General features: G+C 41.0%; 1 protein-coding gene across 5 annotated transcripts in view; it reads left to right on the top strand.

Annotated features, from left to right (window-relative positions):
- Positions 1–20939, top strand: part of cacna1ea (calcium channel, voltage-dependent, R type, alpha 1E subunit a) — a 149733-nt gene that overhangs the window by 61303 nt on the left and 67491 nt on the right. For all 5 annotated transcript variants that reach the window (XM_078168763.1, XM_033621374.2, XM_078168762.1 and 2 more), the window contains exons 4-5: positions 3175–3280; positions 3430–3569. In XM_078168763.1, coding sequence (XP_078024889.1) covers positions 3175–3280; positions 3430–3569 — 246 coding nt within the window. The remainder of the gene's footprint in view (positions 1–3174; positions 3281–3429; positions 3570–20939) is intronic.

Below are 20939 nucleotides of genomic sequence, written 5' to 3'. Positions count from 1 at the left end.
ATTTTTAGGATGGGTTATAGATATTGTTCAAGTGGTCAGTAAAAGGTTATGAATGTATCACTTTCTATTTTAAGAAATGACCATACATTCCAATCTAGTACAACGTCAAAAGCATTTCTCTGTGATGCCTTCGACAATAATATTTTCTTTTATCTGACTGATACTAACCTGTTATTGCTCTTCATCTTGTCATGTTGTGGTTTAAATTAGCCTGATATACAGCAGCACAATGCTGTGGCCTCAGTGTGTGTGTGTGTGTGTGTGTGACCGTGTGACCACAGAGATAGTTCAGCTGCCCAGCAATCGTGTTGTAGCATTGACTTTTGGCTTGAGGAAAGCCTGTTGCCGTGGATACCTCTCTCTTTCTGTCTTCATTTTCTGTCTTTCCTCCCCTTTTCTTTCCTCCCTCTCTCCGTCTGTCTCTACCTTTGTCTCATCTCCCTTCTCCTCCTGTTTGTGATGTGTGTTTGAGGGAATGCAGGGCGTGGCGACTGCTGCTGCGAGCTCTCAGTGAGACGGTGTGATGTTAGTTATTGTAGGGAATCAAAAGATAATCTTGAAAAGGCAAAAAAAACAAACTTGAAAAGAAACCCTCAGCAACAGAGACAGACATTATGCAATTGAACCACTTTTTGCTATTTGTTTTCATGCGAATCATGTACTAGACTCTGATGGCTGCTGTGGTTTTGTTTTTCCACAGTCTGTCAGTGATTAACTTGCAATCACTGAGTAAAATCTGTGGCTCAGCCTAGGTTTAAGTTTGAACCCCCGCAGGCTGGTGAGAATAAGATTGTATTTGCTTTGTTTGTTTAGACTCTCGTCGCTTACATGTCCCTAAGTAACCCTGCTGGGTACAGCTGCCAGCGCTGCATCGATCTGTCCGGTGTCAGTCTTATCTGGTCTCATTGCCTCTTCCTCACCCACCTGTTTAGCAAGCTTCTGACAGTCTCTATAACCATCATCTTCTTCTCCACAGATCAACCGTCATCCCCCCTTATCACTTTCTCCTGTTTCATTCTTCCCTGTTATCTCTGCCTCCTTCTTACTTCCGCTCTCCCTGCTTGTCTCCACTCTGCAGATTTAAGCTCCCTTCCTTCCTACCTCTTCTGCACATAACCAGGAGAAAGGGGCCTGCCCACGCAGAGCATTAGATAAAGAGCACATTGCTGGCTTAGCTCAACCCCAGAGCGGCTGGTGTTGAACCGACAACCAGTGCAGGTCCCATGGAACAGGCAGTGAAGCTTGTAGTAAGAGTGACCCTGTTTATGGGATCACGTCTCAGGCCCACCCACTCATCCCTCCTTGATAAGCCTTATGGTGCCTCAGTGTGTGCGTGTGGATGTCTGCGTGTGTGTGGCTGTCCGTTGCAGCTGACCTCAGATAAGGTACAGCCTGTGTCTGGTTGTGTCTATAGCCCTGAGGCTCATAACATGTAGGTTAATTTTGTTTCATACAGAGGAATCAATTTGAGCCTGTTTATTCATGCTCATATGAAAGTTTGATTGCAGAGCTGCTGGGTTTGATATATTGTAATTAACTAACTTATTTTTTTCTTTTATTTAGTATCTGAATGTTAATCTGTGTTCTCTAAAAGAGCGTAGATGTTCTTTGCTCTGTATAGGATTTAGTGCAGTTAATTTATAACAGATTTCCCGAACTATTGTTGGGCTCTGATGAATAGACAACATCACATTTGTGTCTGACTGTGACCTAGAAACCTGTTTAGAACTTTCTCTGTCTCTGTCTATTTGCTTTTCTTTTAAATAACCCATATGTTGCTTAAACCTGTTCCTTAAAGGATGTGGCTGGCAATTTACCATATATTTCTTATTGTTGAAAAATTGTATAAAGAAAAAAAAAACATCAATGAAGCAACATGTTTGTGTATCCAAAGGCTGATGTAGCATATTTCTCTGTGTTTAAACTTCTAGCGTTGTCCAAAAACTATTTAAACAAATCAATAAGCCACATTGTTGCACTGGTTTACATGTCCCTTCATAACTATGAACATGAGCACTGAAGTTTACTAGGTGGTGTTTGCTCAGTGTTCAGCTGTTTCAAGTGGCTGCATGTGTCTGCATGTCTGGACATGGTTCTCAAGAATTACGTGGCTGAGCCAGCAGCTAGCAGCTAAAAGTGCTAACTCCATTAGGGCTTCGTCATGGCAACAGTGTTGACAAAGCTAACGGCATTAACCAAGTGGGAACTGGAGGGTGGGCGGTACACTTCTGTGGCGATGCTGTCCCAGTGTCAGTGGTAACAGCTGTATGAGCACAGTGCAAATCGGTGGCAGTGTTTTCAGACACATATTTTACTTTTTAGTTGGGTGGGAGGTACTTAGTTTTTGGCTCAACTGTTCTCAAAAGGGTCACAAAGTGTCTCATTTTACAGCTAAACAGTACACTAAAATATGTTTCTGAAAACACTGGAGGTGAGAAAAAGGCAATGCCGTTATAGAATCTTGATTCATATTTGATCAGTGCTGCGTAGTCTGGCAGCAGTGATTTATATAATTGACAGCTTGTAACGATTTAGTACAAAACTGTGACCTGGTTGCAGAGAAAAACACAAAACACCAAAAGCAGTTTATCAAATCCAAATCTTAACGTAGAAGGTCATACATGTGAAGGCAGTCAGCAAAGCCAGTAAAATCTGTTCAGGGAAATCACACAAAAAGAAGTCATAAACCAAGAAATCGAACACAAGGAAAAGGCTGGATACACTAAGGTGACTATTACAGTACAATCTGGCAACAGAATGGGAGAAACACTGGGATTTAAATACACAAATGCTGATTACTAACTACACACTGATGATTGGAATAAGACACAGGTGAAACACATGAGGTAATCAACAAAGGAAGCTCAGGAAGTAAAAGAAACAGTAAACACAATGAGAACACATTTCGAGATAAAACAGGTTTTCTATGACCCACGGTCAATTCTAGGGAATGCCATTAGAAGCACAAGGGGTGGGAAAAGAAGCCACCAATTTTTTTTTCATTGATTATCTGTCTCATGTACTTGTCTCATGTACTGTTTTGTTACCAACTGTATCATTAATGGGCTGAGAGCCACAGACAGAGTACATTTAAGTCATGCTGGGAGGGTTACTTACATGCGTCTGGTTTTGATCTCAACATTAGTCAAAAGTTCCTTAACTTTGTTCTTCCACTCCGTTCGAGTACATGATCCTTACCACCATCATTGCCAACTGTATCGTCTTGGCTCTGGAGCAGCACCTTCCTGGAGAGGACAAAACGCCCATGTCTAAGAGATTGGTGAGATACTCACTAAACACACAAACATGCTTCACGCATTTCTGTCAAGTAGCCCACATTAAAAGATAAGTATGAAGTGCCTTTGATGGAGCCTTTAGATCCTTAAAAAATGCACACATGACGCCTTCACATCTGCCTTGCACTTACAGGAGAAGACAGAGCCCTACTTCATTGGGATGTTCTGTTTTGAAGCTGGAATAAAGATCATCGCCTTGGGCTTTGTTTTTCATAAAGGCTCCTACCTCAGGAACGGATGGAACGTCATGGACTTCATTGTGGTCCTCAGTGGGTGAGTCCAACAGTGTGTGTGTGTGTGTGTGTGTGTGTGTGTTTGGATGCAGATCTGTGAAACAGGATTAAGGTTATGAATTGAAAGGGATGGTGATTCAGTGAGATTTACTGTATTCAAAACACCAGATGTTCTTGAGCTCTTGTTTAAGGTGCCCAGTTATTTCATGCTGGTTTGTTTGCTTAAGTTTGACAAACAGTTCACGTCTTTATTGCTTGTTGATCTTTACTGGGTATTAATACCGAACCACTTGAGGTTTTGTCCTAAACTTTAAGGGATGTGGGGCAGGCAAAAAAAGTCACACAGGGAGGTTGTGTAATGGAGTTTTGCTTACTTTTCACCCCGTGATATTAGAAGTTTGAGGTTGATGGTGAATCTGATTGTCATGATTTTAATGAATATCTTGAATATTTCATTATTTTTGGTTTTCTCATTTTCCATTCTGTTATGTAAGGCTTTCCAAGCGTGAAGATTTGCTATCTATCAGATGGCAACACCACCTTCCTTCTGCACGTCAACACTCACTCACCATAACTCATCTCCATGTCTCCAGAAGTGGCATCAGTGTGAATTATTGTCCCTGCCTGACCACTTAAGGTGTTACAGTAACTATCTGCACTTCATTTCCTGCTCAGGGAAGGAACAGATGAGGGTCAGTGTGCAAAGATCCCTGTGTAGGTCTGTGTATATCGAGCTCACTGTGCAGGGCTGTATAGTAACAGTTGCAAAACTGTCTGAAATGTAGGTCTCTGACAACTCTCAGCTCAGAAAGATTTAAACCAAAATTTACATTATACTTTTTCAGACCAGTTAAATGTGCTTCATGAACGGGTTTCATCAAAATAAATGGGCCATGTTTGGATACCTCATCCAGTGTTGAATATATCCACATTAAAGAGACATGTCTTTGTTTTACTCTGACTTTTTGTTTCCCTTTTTCTTTATGTGTAATTTGATCAATCAAAATTACTGGAAAATGTCACAGTAGTCCAAATACACTTTCACCTGGGAACCAGACAAATCTGGGGGCTGATGTTTTATTTGCTCAGGGAATATTTGTCTGGTCCCCAGGCTCACCATCAGTGCGGGGTTAAAGCGTCCAATTGACCCTGGCCCAAATTGATTTTGCTTTTCTCTAATCATTCACTGGAGGGTATTTCTGTTCTCTTCCTGTTTTGTTTTAAGGTTAAAGGAGGAATATATCTGCCACAGCCTTGTTTGAAATATTATTTTCTGTGTTTTGAAATAACCGACTTGACCTTTTGTGTTTTGTAATCATATTGAGTGTCTTTATTGGGCTGGGAGCCACAGACAGTGTACGTGTAAGTCATACTGCAAACAGAGCGTGGCCTGTTTGGGTCCATAACAATGGATTTGGAAATGCTTGCTAGACACTTCATCTCTGTCACTACAAGGCTAATGGCCATGAGCTTATTTGAAATTGCTCGTGTTGGTTTTAAGGGTGGGTGCCAGTGCCTGAGCGGATGTGGATGAGGGGCCCAATTTCGAACATGTTTTCCCCCTCTCCATAATTGCAAAGGGCTGGCCTGCTAGTCCCTCTTTGCACTGGACAAATTTTCAGCAGCCTGAGACGTGTCGGGCCACAATTACTTATCTCATATACGGCATGTTTAAGATGAAGATTGTGAAAAGGAGCATCACTGAGACGTTTTAAAAAACAAAGATGATTGTATATTTTTGGTAAGAGAAAAACAATCTGCTTTTCTTGAGAAGAAAGATGTGTTTGTCGTACTTCTGACAGGAAGCTCATCTCTACATGCTGTAGTCTGTGTACATTTCTTCATCGCTCCGGTGTTATTTTTTTTCTTTGCACCATGTCCTGCATGAATGTGCTGTAATTACCCATCTACACTGTGGGGACCTGGTCACTGGTCACTCACTGCTACGCCACCTTGATAACCTGTTGATTACGCCCCTTGGAAATCAAAAATGAATTGAGAGGTTCCAGACTAATTCACATTTGCAATGTGGTCTGGCGATGTCATTCTAACTGAAGTCTTGCTGTGGTCAAAGTCACTCCCTTGTTGTCTTATTGATTACATAATAAACACTCAATAGTTTACTGTATAATGAGTAGCAAAGTAAGATTTTGGAAATAAATGACTTTGGGGTGCCAAGTAGCTTAGTAGGTAGAGCAGGTGCCCTCTGCACAAAGGCTGTGTCTGTTGCAGCGACCATTCCGGCTCATGGCCATTAACTGCATGTTGTCCCCTCTCTCCCCCCTTCACATTTCAGACTGTGCTGGCATTAAAGGCAAAAAAAATTCTTCTTTCATTGTGTGACGTCATAGAGGGTTTGAGGCACTGAAAATTATTTATACAGCCATCAAAGTTTAGGTGTTACATTGTGCAATGTTTAACCAAAAGTGGTGTAGATCCTCAGGGCGCTACATTGTTTGTTCTATTGTAGTAACTCCATTTTCAGATAGCCATAAATATAGTGGACCTGGAAACAAATAGACACCTGCCACTACCTGAGCACGACAGTGGATTAACAACCATGTGAAGTGATACTACAGTCTGCTGTGGACAGAGACTGTAACATGGTTACAGCTTGTACACCATCACCTCACTCTATGTATGTATGTACAGTACTTCAGTGACATTGCAGTTAAAGGCCCAGGGGGCTTACATTTACGTTAATATATTCTGTAGGGGGGGAAAGGTGTTATATTAAAGAGCATTTTACAACACTAACCAGAGAGGTAAGAGAGGTAGGTGCCTCACCATCAGAGCAAAGAGAGGAAATGTTTACGGTTTCAGCAGATGAACCAGTTTCGCACACACCTGCAATCACACACAAAGGAAATATTAATCAATTCACAGTGGAGAAGTACAAAGGGTGGCAGGGTTCTTAGAGAATTCTACATGATTCTGGTTGTTCAATTATTGATGAGCCGAGCTCAGGCTTCTTAACGATACTCACTCGCTGTTGGAGAGAGGAAGGGTGCGAGGTTGGAGGAGGAGAGAAGAGCATAAGAGAGGGAAGGCATAAAGAGAAGTGTTTTGGAAGGTAGGGAAAGGTATGGTCAGAGAGCTTACTGCTGCCCCTCTCGCCTCTTTATCAGTTGACGTGTGACATCAGTGGGGACATTCAACCCCACGGCTTGTTACTATACAGCCAAAATTAGAAACTTAATTAAAACACCGCGAGATAGACACATGTTAATGGATTGTTTTAATCTCACCTACCTGAATGGGGACAGACAAGAGGCGACCAGGGCTTGTCAAGGTAGCCCCAAGGGTGACAGATGCTGTAATCAGACTTTACCTTTCTGTTAGCTCTGTGTATAGATCAGGCAGCACTTATTGATGTGCTGGCTTCTCCTGGTACAGAGGTCAGTGTATGCCGAGGCTGACTTTCATTTGACTTGCCCAAAATAACCCAATCTAAATACATATGGATATTTTCCTGAACAGGTTTCAAAAAGCAGATACTCATTTTGCCAACATAAACTGAAAATGTTCTCTGTAATTTACTGAATTGTTGCTTGGCAGTGAGATGAAGGCATCTTTCGTGGGTTGAATTTAAGCTACTGATTGTGACTTAGGGACGAGACGTGCTCGATCTGGATGAATTAGCCTTCCAGGTCTCATTTTATTAATATTCAGCGTGATGAAGTGAGCTGCAGATAGATCCCTCTCTAAATTATCATTCTGGCCACAGCAAAGACAAATTAATGAAAATGTTCTTGCTCTGTCTCGCTCTCTATTTCTCTGAAACACACACAGACCATCCAGAACACACACACTCACATGGACACATTCACTCACCTGCAGGCCATCATTCGATGTTTGCAACCTTATTAGAGAGTGAATGAAGATTATGAGATCTGGTGATAATATTAGATGAGTCACCAGCGCTGTCTATCAGTTAGTAATTAGGGGGCCTAGACAGACAGGAATGGTCACAGAGTGTGTTACAAATACAGACACAGAGCCCCAAAACCCCAACTCTCACAGATTACACGCAAACATCTAACATCATAAGCATAATGCGCTGTAAAAGAATTATTTAAAAGAATCAGCAATAAATGTATTTTTTCCTGGTATGACTATTCTGTAATTATCTTTCTTGTGAAGCACTTTATAACATCATCTTGTGCTGTTAAATTAATGAGTATTACACACAGTTTTGTCCATGTAACTGCAAAGAAACATTATGGCTACATACAAGATTACCCACGGGGGTGACTGAGTGAGAAAAGACTAAACCCAGGGACTGAATTAAAGTATTAGCAAGAGGATTAAAAAGAATCCTATTTGAGATGAGTCAGGATATTATATAATGTGTTTGGGGGGCATGTTTACGCCTTTATTATGGATAAGAGCAGTGAGATGATAGAGAGAGATGGGGAACGAAACGTGACACCTTTTGAACCTTGCATTAAAATGTGTCTTGGGTGATCACATTGCAATCAAAAAGTGCTTGACCACGTGTAATTACAGGTGTAAATGCATCCAAGTTGCATAGAAGACGCATTGTGATCTAAGTGGCCAAACCATCTCCAGAGGTAGTCAGGGACACATTTAACTCAAGTGTATATGCAGTTGCGTATTCAAACCACATACAACAATGACGTGGGTGGAAATACATAATTGTGTGTGACTGTTCCAATCCAGCAAGCATAGCAGCCATTAGCCAGGTATTGAGCGAAGCTACTACCAAGAAAGTGCCAAGAAAGTCAAGGATATTCAAGACACTTGTGGATGGAGTCAAGATGAAATCAAGTGTCTGCTTTCAGTTCGGTCTGACAAAACTATACAAGCAAAACCTGGCAACTCATATTGCAACTGAGCTATTTATAAAGCAACCATTCAGTTGCTTGACCTTGACAGAGCGATCAGATCTCAATGTAGACACAGAAGACACATATTAATACCAGGTTTAATCAGGCTAAATAACATCTAGATACAATTTAGGGACAAGACACATTTTGATGCAAGGTGTAAAGGGTGTCAAAGGTCCCTAGTTAGATTCATATGAGGGAAGTTGTAGTTCATGGTTGGTGTGCTAACCCCCATAGGTTACAGGGCACCCTGTGGCAATTTCATCTTTATCGTACAGAATCACAAACTCCCCTCAAAGGGCTTTACAATATTTACAACATATGATACCTTCTATTCTTGCAGGATGTCATCCTTGATACAGATGATAAAAAACTCACCCCAAAATACAACTGATGGGAAACAGAGGAGGAGTTCCTTTTGCAGAATGGATAGATATTCAAAAGACAATATGAGGCAAATAAAGTGCAAACCCATGTGAAAAATAAAGATTAGACAAGACGTTAAGAGACTTGAAGTGCTGCTAAAGCATTTGATGAGAATGTCTAAGTAGTTTAGAGCCTGAGATCCACACAGTGTTTGAGTTGGTCAATTAAAATACTTGATATATTATGAAATGATAGAACATGTTTTGAGTTCTCAATGAATCTTAAAGAGATGAAGTACACAGAAGACCATGAAAACTTAAAATTCACATGATAAAACTGAAAATAACCTTTCTGAGCATCATTTATAAAATGGTCTTAAGCAGTGGAGATGCGGGATTATATATCTCAGAGACCCCAGACACTGAGTGATTCTTATTACATACACAGGCGCAACTTGTCACTTCAGGCTTTGTGTGCAGCAAGTAGTCAGAAAAGTGCATAAGTAAATAAATGCTGTCGATTACTTTTTGTAAACATGCTTGGCAGCAAAAGTGAAAGTAAAAGCCAACCCTAGATTCACTTCAGTTTGGCGTTTTGGCTCGCTATATTTGCATTTTTAGGTGCTGTGTTGCTGTGTGTATGCCTGCTGCCTACAGTTTGGCACCTGGTCTCTACCTTTTTATATAGCCCCAACCTTACCTGAGCGCTGTGAGGGTTCACGCCCATAAATGTCCCGAACACACAGAAAAGGATCATAAGTGATGATTGAGAGGGATTACTTCTGTATGAGTCTATGCATTGTCTTTTAGAAAAAAAACTGTACAGTATATTTTTAAAATTACCAACTACACTGACTTACCAGTTTATTAATTTTGCCTGTATCATCTAATTCAGTACAGTTGCCCTGCAGTAAATCCCATAATCTGTGAAGTTTATAATGTTCAGTTTTTTTGACACTGTGTCAGAGAGGTGTTGGTTCAACTCCCATGATTGACTTTGATTCAAGGTTTATGTGACAGCTTGAGTCATTCAGGCAGGAGCCTTAATTTAACTGTATTGTAGAAATGTTTGCCCTTGGAGGCAGAACACAGCTTCTCAGACTACAAAGCGTGTGAACCTTTCCACAGTGGATACCCCTGACTCACATTCAACATTATGTGTGAACATGTGTAATTATGGAACCATTTGCTAACGGTGTCAACGCTGGAGGCCATGATTACCTCAGCAAGCTGCCTTAGTGTTTCAAGATGGCCTGTATTATAGAGAGAAAGCGTGAGTGGGAGGGAGGTATAAAAAAACAGATGGCACTTGCTGTTTTCTTAAAGGCTGTTATCGTGTAGCTGAGCAATGTTGTGACTGAAATTCAAATAGAGGGGCTGTGGGATTTCTCAGGCCATCACACACGCTTTACCAGCCTGTTACTCCTGCTAAGATGGCGAGTTGTGAGGGAAAGAGCACAGAGGAGGTTGTAACCAGGAAAACGTAGCAGGAGAGAAACAAAGTAAAGAGATGAGAGAGGAGATGGAGCTGGTGGAAATGAGAAGGATGCCTCTATGCGTAATCGTACGTACTAATTGGCACCTTGGCAATCTCATTCGCTGGCAAGCCCTCTATTAGACTGGCAACAGTTGGCAGGAGGCGACGCCCACTAAGGGATTGTGTCACCACTGTGTGCCAGACACTTAGAGGAGGATGGGAGAGAGATGGAGTTAGCTCAGAGGGAGTTGATTAGAGTAAAGATGAGGAGAAAGGAGTGTTTCAGAGCATTTCTCCATTGTTGTCACCCACAGCATAGTTTCAGGAGCACAAACATTTCAGCCTTCTTCTTCTTTACCTTGGAAATTAAAATCTATTATGCTTTTCAAATCAGCCGAATACCTGAAAAGTAAAATTCCAGAATGAAATGGAAAATGAGAAACAGCATTGATATGCAGGCGAGGCGACAAGAAGAGAGGAGAGAGGAGAAGAAAAGAGCGTTTTCAAGGACTTATTCAGAAAAGCCTGAAAAAGGAAATGCTGAGAAGAATAGATGACATGACAAAGCTTTGATCTCGCAGATACACTAAGATACTGTTTTACCAGACCTTTGAGAAATTTGAGATGTGTGTGTGTGTGTCGTGAAGCTAAAGACATTGTTTTGCAGGGTGATACTGAGTCTTTATATGCATCACATTTGTTAGAGTGCCATCCAGTTGTGTTACATTCAAGAGAAGGGAGGCCGATATCTCAAACACTCGACAACTCTAGTGCTGGGCAGTATGACCAAAAATTTATATCACGGTATTTTTCAAAATTATATCGGTTTCATGGTATATGACGGTATTTTTTTTTCATGCACGACTGGGTGTTAACCACATTTTCTAATGATTTAGAGAGGAATTGCTGCAGTAAATTGGCTTAGAATGGCCTATTTTACTGTCATGAGGAGTGAATATTGTAGAAAAACATTAATGTCCACACTAGTATTAATACAGGTTTGCATGGCCTCACAAAATGATGCTGTTTACAAAGAGGTGGCACTCATGATTCTAATGAAGTGAAGGAATCAGAATGCATGACAGGGGTACCATGTCTTTGGCTAAGTGGATAGTGATAGCGTTGGTAATCTCAATCCACTGTTTGCTTTTCTTGTCGTAGGCAGTCCCCCTAGCAAACGCGTCTTTAGTGACATCTGACTCGACTTTTCTCTTGCAGTGCTAACGTTACCTGCAGACGTGGAGGACGCAGATCTTAGTTTCATGCATTCTTGATATTCCAAGACATGTTTGCGGCTGAGGTGGTGAAGCAAATTGCTCGTGTTGCCTCCTGCGGCTACAACTTTAGCTCTACAACATTTGCAGAGAATTGTTGTTTGATCGACATCGGGTTTTTTTTAAAGCCAAAGAACTTCCAAACAACAGACACGGCTCCTCTTGTCGGTACAAGTTCTTCTGTGTCATGTTCTCGTTCTGGAACTTCAGTTTCGGAACTTTCACTGTTTTTATCCATCTTCACTGCTCAACACACCGTTGTGCCCTCACATACTTGTTTAGTGGAACTGCAAAACAGTCCCCTGTCAAACAATGTCCTGTGGCGCTACGTTCCGCCGCGCGGCGTTCCCAACGTTGTGTACGCTACGTACTCACCGGTATTGGGGTATATGAAAAATTCATATCATAAGAAAAATAAACACCAGTATTCGGTATGAACCGGTATACCGCCCAGCACTAGACAACTCTCACCAAACAATCTAGACTGATAAACAGCACCACAGGTAACAGGAACAACATGTACTTTTGAGTAAAAGTAGACCAAGAGGATGCCTCAGATGCCTAATTCTTATTAGAGTAAATCAGATAATCCACTCAATAAAACTCAATCAGTTTAGTTCTCAAAGAAATTTAGTTATGTTACTTTTCAATAGCTCATTCATAGCTTATGTTACTGCAACAATATGCCTTCTTTTAATCTGTAGGATAACTTCGGCATTTTCACCCTGGACCCGTGTATGTGTCTAAGAGACTGATGTGAACAGCAATGTTTGAAATTGGTCTAGTATTTAGTGAGAGGGCAGCAGCCAGCAGCTGCACCAGGAGCCGCAATGGAAGCATATGGGGCAACTGAACACCCTCACTCTAGCTCCATTAAAGGTGGTTATTTCACAGAAAGGCTCAGATTGTTATTATAAGTGGCTGAAATGTCTTTTTCCCTTTATACTTGATCCAAGTTGGTCTGTTTGTTATTGCCTTGTTAAGAGGAAATCTCAGGAGATGCCACTTGTTATAGGAACACAACAGAGGAAATGTGTGTGAGATTTTTAAAAAGTATAGTAACCACAGTACTTTACAGAAAATGTAGTTTAGTGTTATCCAAAAGATTTTCAGTGTCATGGATGGATATTGACTGTGGAGACAATGTGGAGTATACACATGAAGAGCGGAAGAGGAGCGAGAGAGAGGGACAGCAGGCAGCAGATGTTTTAATTTGACTCTTTTACATATTCATCATATCTTGCTGATGCTTGTTGTTATTGCACTAGCATCTCCCTTGCTGCTGTAGCACTGCAAATGTCCTCGCTGTGGGAATAGCAATTGATTATCTTATTAGAAAAGACCATGTATAGGAGCTCTTCATTTATTGCCAGTAGGTATCACCCTGGAAGGGCAAATGTAAGTGTAAAATATTATAAAAATATATTATGGGTTCTATAACACCGAAGCATAAATATTTTAATACAACACACACACACACACATACACACACACACACACACTTTGGCATAATATCAGTTTTAATATCACTCATTTTATTATTTTGAGTGTCAGCTGCTTAAATGTGTAATAAATCTTTTTTTTTTTTTTTAATCAGTGCTGAATCAGATGATGTTTTACACCTACTGATCATTTATTGATTTACTTTTTCGCTGTTATCCTACCATGCATTCATATGTAACGACATGCAGTGGCAACTTAATAACTGTAGCTAACAACATTAGCCAACCTCCACTCTGTCTGCAGCAGGTACCTCTGCTCTTGGAACAGCAGTTTTCTTTAGGAAAGAATGTCCAGACTATGGACAGGAGTGTTAGGATCCATTTGTAGCAAAACCAGCCAAAACTTGAGCGTGTCCATGTCCCACAACGATAGTCTATGAAAGCTGCATAAAGTGTAGCTCTTAATGTTGTGGGCACAGTTTGGAAATGAGCAAACACGAACCACTTATTACAACATAGGCATTCATCCTCTGTGGACATAGGCACAGCCTTGCAGCAGCTGGTTCACCCTCTGCTGCCTGTTAAATCTCTTTCCTTACTCACTCCTCATCCATATACTCCGGCTCAAATAAATATGGGCAAACATTGAATTTAAAGGTCTTGTCAACAACGTTAAAATCAGCTAAATAATCATACATGGCATTTTAAATATTTTACATAACACTAAACTATGTTTGTCTATACTCCAATGTGGCTGTGCTGCTGTGCGGCTGCCCAGCTGCTGCCACCTAACTAAATATTGGACCAATTTCAAAAATTGTTGTCTACATCAGTAACTTAGATACATATTCATGGAAATGTAGGGTCCAGGTTGAAAAATGCTGACATTATCCTTTAAATTAGTTTGTTTTTTCTCCTTTTGTTAAAGTTGTGTAAACTGAATTTTGGTGCATGTGGCTAAAAAAAGAAAGGTGGGAGTTGTGTCCGACCCTGTAGACCTCCAGTCTTAATTAACAGAGAGAGGTGGTGTCCTCTTTGCTGTGTGAATAGAAAGATGCTGCAGCCATCAGTCTTTATTCCTCACTGGGTGTCAAAACTGGACTGTTCCTACTCTATTACCATGTCTAGCCAGGAGGGAGAGCTAACATGAGAGCTTCACATCGATCACACCAGCCTTAATATGAGCCAGTGAGACAAATGCAAGAATATCAAGACTTTTGTTGCCTATATATCTCGACATTTTGGTTTTATTTTTTTCTCTTCAGCTCCAACCGTCCTCCTGCCCTGACCATTATTCTGCCTTTTCCCTTTCCTTTCATTTCCTGTTGTTTCCTTTACCTTTGTTTCCTTGTATTTGCTTTCGTTGCATTTCATTTTCTTTACTTCTAGTTCCTTTCCTTTCCTTTCCTTTCCTTTCCTTTCCTCCTCTTCTTTCCTCCGGATATGCTCTGACAGTGTTGCGTGATATTCTTATCTCAGAGAAGCTGTCGGGGTGTGAACACACTGTCACTGTACCTGACTCACTGAAAGCTGAAACCACAATCTGTCTGATGTGTGTGTCTGCTTGTATGTGTGTCGGTGCATTCATGTGTATGAACCAAATGTGCCACTACTGCATGTCTTTTAGCCAACAACACCGTCTGTCTGTTTGGCAGTCATACACCTGGTGGAACCGGCTATCTCAAACTGTCACAGACACACACACAAACACGCACACACACAGATACACAGACAGACCTGTCCTCTCCAATCTTATTTTCCATCTGTTGTCTGATCGATTGATGAGTTCAGACACAGCATGGGGTGGATATGTCCCCCTGAGCTGTTACCGTGGTGACGGAGGACCCCGCCTCAGGTTAGGCTGTCACTGGCTCCGGTCCTGCTGCTTCTCTGGTCAATGTCTCTACAATTAGACCAGACCAGGATAGATTTGTCTTTTCTTATAAGTCTGATGGGGGAATGTGCTTATGGACCTGCTTTTGTGTCTGTGTGTGTGTGTCTGTATATATGTGTGTATGACAGACAGGGGAACAGGCTGAGCGCTGGCAACACTTTTCTTTCACTTTTCAACAAACCTTTGTTTCACAAATCAAAACAAAATGAAAACATGAATATGTATGTGAATAAGATGAAGACAGAGTGCGTAGCTTGTGACATTCAAATGACACCCTCAGAGTAAAAGTGTTTTTTTCACTGATTCTGAATTAAGTGAGTGAATAATGATGGTGTCGAGGAAATTGACAGTCTAACAAGCTCACTCTCTGTCCCCGTATGCCCTCCCTGTCTCTCCATGTTTCTAGTCATTATAAAGAGGCTGAGTGGGCCGTGAAACAAAGACTATGTCAAGGGCCTTTATACAGTCTAGTCTGGTATCTGATCAGAGAAGATGAGGTGCTACACTGAGATGAAAGCGGTCCTGATGTTAACTGGAACTCATGTCAAATTAAATCCAGTTCAGGTTCCAGTGAAAGTTACAGAACTTAAAAAAGGTTGAGCTGAAATTTAGAAGAACCATTCTCAATGATGAACGGGCAATTTGTCTTCACAAATTGAATTTCAGGCAGACAACCCTTATGTGAGTTCAGCCTAACATTTTCCTCTGGAACGGGCTCTGGTAAGAGACCTGCTTAACAAAATACATGAGGAACACGGTCTTCCCAGAACTTAAATTACTGTTGAATCTCCTCAGACGGAGTTCAGAATGAAATTACATGTTTCAGAGACAGACAGAGATGGAGGCGCAGCAGGTGTCAGCGCCAGGCAGGCTGCACTCTGACTTAAAGGCCTTGTTCACTGCACAGTGAGAGAGGCAAACACATAGCATTTTATGTGATTGCGTTCACCTAATGAAAATTGTATTGTAATAATCAGGCACATTACCAGAAGATTCATTTTCCTAAAGAATATTGTTTTCAATGAATGTTATTACCTCTTGTTTAGTGAGTTGTTGTAATGTTTTGTAGGCTAATGTTCAGTGTTCATAATGTCAGGTGCAAAGTGCCAAACATTTCGGTGGCATTTAAATAAGATTTGGTGACTGAAAAATGTGATTAACAATTTCAAATGGATCCTATAAAATACGCATATAGATAAAATTATTCTCAATTTTGAGTTTTCTCTGTTTTCTTATTCTTAGACTAGTCGACTAATCAAAGTTAAACTTAAGTTAAAGGAAATTAGTTAGGAACATCCCTAATGCAAACAAGAATTTCATCCCATGACAAAGTTAAAGTCTCCCTACATCAGAATTTAAAGGGGCCATACACATCCACATCTTTAATCTCCTGGAAAATGCAAAGTCAGGTGTTGGGTGCTCTTCTTGTGCCTTTTTTTTTGTGCCAGCTTTCAAGAGCACGGGGGCAGGTTGCGTCTGAGGTTGCAAAGCAACCTTAACAAGCACTGCATCAAAGCCTTTTTACCTGAAATCCTGAGTGCAGAGCTAATCTTCCTCCATGTGCTGTTTATAAGTGTGTGGGCAGATGAAAAGCTCTGGCAGCGCTGGACTAAAATGATCAACTTTTCCATTTTTACCACAGACTGATATTTACTGACGAAGGGAAAGATGTCTGTCGGCTGTAATTGGTTGTTCCTCCTCACATGACATGGGCTGCGTTACAAGAGGTGAACTCGGTTTATCTTAGGGGGCAGCTGTCGTGCCCTGAAAAATAGATGTTCGGCAACGTGTGTGACAGCGTCGCTCTGGCCTCAGAGCACGCCTGCTGCGTGTCTACATTAAAAACAATGAATATGAGGACGCAAAAACATGGCATGTGTATGGCCACTAAAGCAGCAGTGCAACATTTTGGTAAATATGGCAATAATTTCCAAACAACAAGAAGAAACTCCAGGAGAATGGCAAATTGTTGTTTTCACGCTTTGGTTTTTGCACAGATAAACAAACGAGACATTACATCTCAATAAGTGAGCTGTAGAGTTGCTGGACAGCAGATATGTTACCATTCGACATAGCCACGCCAGCTGTTTCCCCTTGTTTCCAGTCTCTGTGCTAAGCAAAGCTAGCCGGCTGCTGGCTCCAGCTACGTATTTAACATACAGATGTAAGATTGGTATCATCTTCTCATCTACCTTGCAGCAAAAAAGTAAATAAGTATATTCCCCAAAATGTCATTCTATCTCTTGAACAAGATTTTTATAAATCTGCTGTAGATAAAAATGTAAATACCATGCTCATATGAATCCCGATGAATGTTAACTCACATCATCTACTAACTAGCAGGGCACTCAGAGAGTGCAGACATCCGCCAAGGCCAAATACCCCATATCTGCCTCGTGTTTAGGATCAGCTCCAAAATTTGATTGCATTCTTCCTTCCACAAAGTTTCATGGATATCAGGCCAGTAGTTTTCTGTAATCCTTCTGACAAACAAACCAACTGAAAAGACAATCATCTTGGCAAAGGTAATAATTAAAGTCCTCACATGTGGAGAGATGTACAAAGCACTACCGTGGCTGCTTGTTACTTTATAATTTGCTTCCTAAAACGCCATTTATGTGACACGGATTGTGTTGTTAAATCAAGTTAAAACAATGCAATGCAAATCAGTTTTCTCCTGAAGCCAGGCTAGTTCAGTCATTTGTAAAGCCTGTTAGTAATTGTTGTTTTTATTGTTCATTGGATATCAGTAAATGGGATCCTTTATAACAACTCTCTGTGGTCTTCCATACACCAGTGAACAATCCTAAAAAAATGGCCCATGGTTGAACCTAATTGCTGTGATGTACAGGTTGAACCTTGCAATTGCTGCTTCAAATACCGTCCCAGCCGTTTTTCTTCATCTTTTATTTTTTTATTTTAAATAATTACTTGTTTCTGGTGCTGAATCAAAAACACTGGGGAGATGCAGTATTTATATGGCAGTCAGTTTTTGTTTTAACCAGCATCAGATGTCTTCTGAGAGGCGTCAGAATCAACCATCAGAGTTGTTGGCAGGAGAAGAGTGTGTGCTCTGTTACAGCCACAGTTTCTCTGCAAATCCTCAGTTATTTTTCTACACAGTCCATATGGGAGTCTCAAGCGGAACTAATTTAGAGGAATTGTTTTTGAACATTTTATGATACCAGCTAACACCCGTGTCTCTTCTCTTTACCTGGTTACAGGCCAAGGATGTTGAGCATTACTGGAGCGAGTGCTGCTGACAAGTAGCTAGATTGAATGGATGAGTGTCCAGAGGGGAGGGATGTTAAGTGTGCCAGAGAGAAATTCAAGAGACTGCAGGTAGTTTGAAATATCTCCAGTGTTCAGTGAGCCATAGTCCAGTGTGCTGAATTATCAGTGGCAGAAAATGAAGTGAAATCAAAGACCAAAAAATTATCTATTGTGGAGTTTAATTTGAATTAGGGCAGTAAAACAAGATTAACACAATGTAGAGAGACAACAAATTTCACTTAGTTTCAGTTATACACTTAATATTAGCTTAAACCCTCACTGACACAGATATTAAAGGGATAGTTTGGATCATTTGAATTTTGGTTGTTTGAGGCACTCAGGCAGTGTATTACACACAGTAGATGTCAGCTGGCATGCCCCCAGTTTGGAGAAGCAGGTTGCTAAGCTAAAGCTAAGCAATGTTCTGCTGTGGACAGGGTCAGCAGAAAAACGTATTTTAACCACCTGAGAAAAGTTCCACCTAAAGAAAAAACAAATCCGTACTATACTTTATCTGGCCATCAGACAGAAATTTTTGATGAGGAACTTATTCTGTTATCTGCGCTCTCTTCAAAGCCAGATCCATTGAGAAAAGCAGTTAACGAAAAAGTAACGAAAAGTAGTTAACATCGCTAAACACCGGAGCTGCTGGTCTACCGCTGCCTTGATCAGGTATTTTGATTGTGTTATTGTGTGACACCAAAGCCACACAGTACTCACAAAGTGAATCAGCAATAGACCAGCAGCTCCCGCATTCAGCGAGCCAAAATTTTGTAGATTCTGATGGCTTCGAGATCATAGATGAGGAACTGAAGCTGTTAACAGTTTCCCCATCAGAAAGGGCTGTCTGCATCAAGGTGAAGTGCTTAAAATCTTCTAACTATAGCATTCACTTAAATTGTGATAGTTTTTTTTCAGGTGGCTAAAATGCGCAAGCTTCAGTGTCGGCACTCCTGCAACTTTTCCAAACTGAGAGTGTGCAGTGTATGCAATACACTGATTATGGAAACGTACCCCTAAAACCCCACTTTGAAAATCTGAACTATCTCTTTAAATGAAGCCCCACGCCTGAATGCAGAAACTATGGCTGACAGTGAATTGCACAGTATGTCTGCCTTTCGAGACTCTGACCTATAGAAGATCCCCTTTGAGTTCAGCAGGAGTCTGACTGGGCTGGAAATTGCATCATCAAAGGATCTCCCAGTCAATGCACCATAAATTAGCGTCAGCAAAATTACTTATGTAATCAATGATCATCGGTCAGTCTGATGTTTGGAGCAATACAAGTGCATCCATTATATGAACTTTTTTGAAATTTGATTCAAGATAATAATATTGTAAGTTAGAGACATAAAATAAAGAGCAGGGTTTTTTGAGGACACTGTGCCTTGTCACTACAGAGTCAGCACAGTAGCAGCGTCTTAAGCAGTTTTGCTGTCAGAGCTGTATCATTGCCAAAAAGCAGTGTGTTGCATTTTGATTTCATTGTCTGCAAGAGACAAAACAGAGCTCCAAGAGCCAAAATGCACTCACTTTTATGTCTGTATATTTGAATAATATATACTGTGCGTTAATGTGATCGATAAGATAATGATGTGTTTTTTTCTCTGGATGTTTTCCAGACTGGTATCTCACAAAGAAACCTAAGACCTAAGAAGCCACTAAAGTCCTCTGCGTTTCAGAGAGAAATACTCCACTGCATTTATCTGACAGCTGTCGTTCTTAGTCGCTCTACTGAGAGACATTACATACAAAAAATCTGTCTCAAACTTAGACCATACTCAGATCAAGTGGTGAAACTAGGCATCCGTCCATCTATCCATTTTCAACTGCTTATCTGAAGCTGGGTCGCGAGGGCAGCAGGCTGAGCAAAGTAGTCTAGACACCCCTCTCTGCAGCAACACTTTCCAGCTTCTCCTGGGGAATCCCAAGGGGTTCCCAGGCCAGACCAGATATACAGTTCCTCCCGCGTGGACTCGGTCTGCCCCGGGGCCTCCTACCTTTTGGACGTGTCAACAGCTAGGCAGTGCTAATCAAACATAAACCAAAATTCTGCAGAAACATATTTTTAGCTTACTGTTTGACTTTAATTGGAAATCATTTGTTACCAGCTGGCCACCATATTGTTTCCTGTGTCAAAATGGACAAGCTTGCATTACTGCTACGTTCAGTTTACCTTGAAAGTCGAAGGTCAGTGCTGGGGATATAGTCACACCCGAGCTGACCAAGTTCCAGTATAATAAGTCAATTAAAACAAGATACTGTCAGCAACACTGATTGAAAACAATGCACTACACTGTATTTTGCGCAGACAAACACTGTAGTAACATGTCCAGAGATAAAAGTTGGACAGTACTGTGTCAGCATTTTTATTGAGACACAAATAAGACAGAGGTGCTAATAAACAGTATGCTACAACAGCTTACACGTCTCTTGATGTGCGAAGCAGCCATACTGTATTTGATTTTGAGGTCAGGGTTTGAGAGGTTCCTCCTCCTTTCCAAAGTCAGGTTTCCGACTACAGGGGGCATTCCAGTAGCAATTTCCAACTGGGAACCTGGGAAATTTCAACTTCCTGGTGCAAATGGAATGCACTATACGTCACCCACTAGCAGGAGCGTTTATTGGTGCGCTGCAGCACAGTGCATTCTGGTAGTTGTAGGTTTTCTACCTCCTGAGCGACAGCAAATGCCACAGCCCTTTTCCTAAGTTTCCTCTGGTCAAAGCATTTGTGTCTTTTTATTATATAAACAGTTTTATGAGGAGACCACCTTTCTAGCAGTGAAATACTTCTTTAGCTACTCAAAAGTAAAGAAGACGAGTAATTCTAACAAT

This window comes from Epinephelus lanceolatus, chromosome 6 (genome assembly GCF_041903045.1).
Source record: "Epinephelus lanceolatus isolate andai-2023 chromosome 6, ASM4190304v1, whole genome shotgun sequence".
NCBI classification, from domain to species: Eukaryota; Metazoa; Chordata; class Actinopteri; order Perciformes; family Serranidae; genus Epinephelus; species Epinephelus lanceolatus.
Note: the sequence above shows the minus strand (reverse complement) of the source record. Positions and strands in the feature narration are given on the sequence as shown.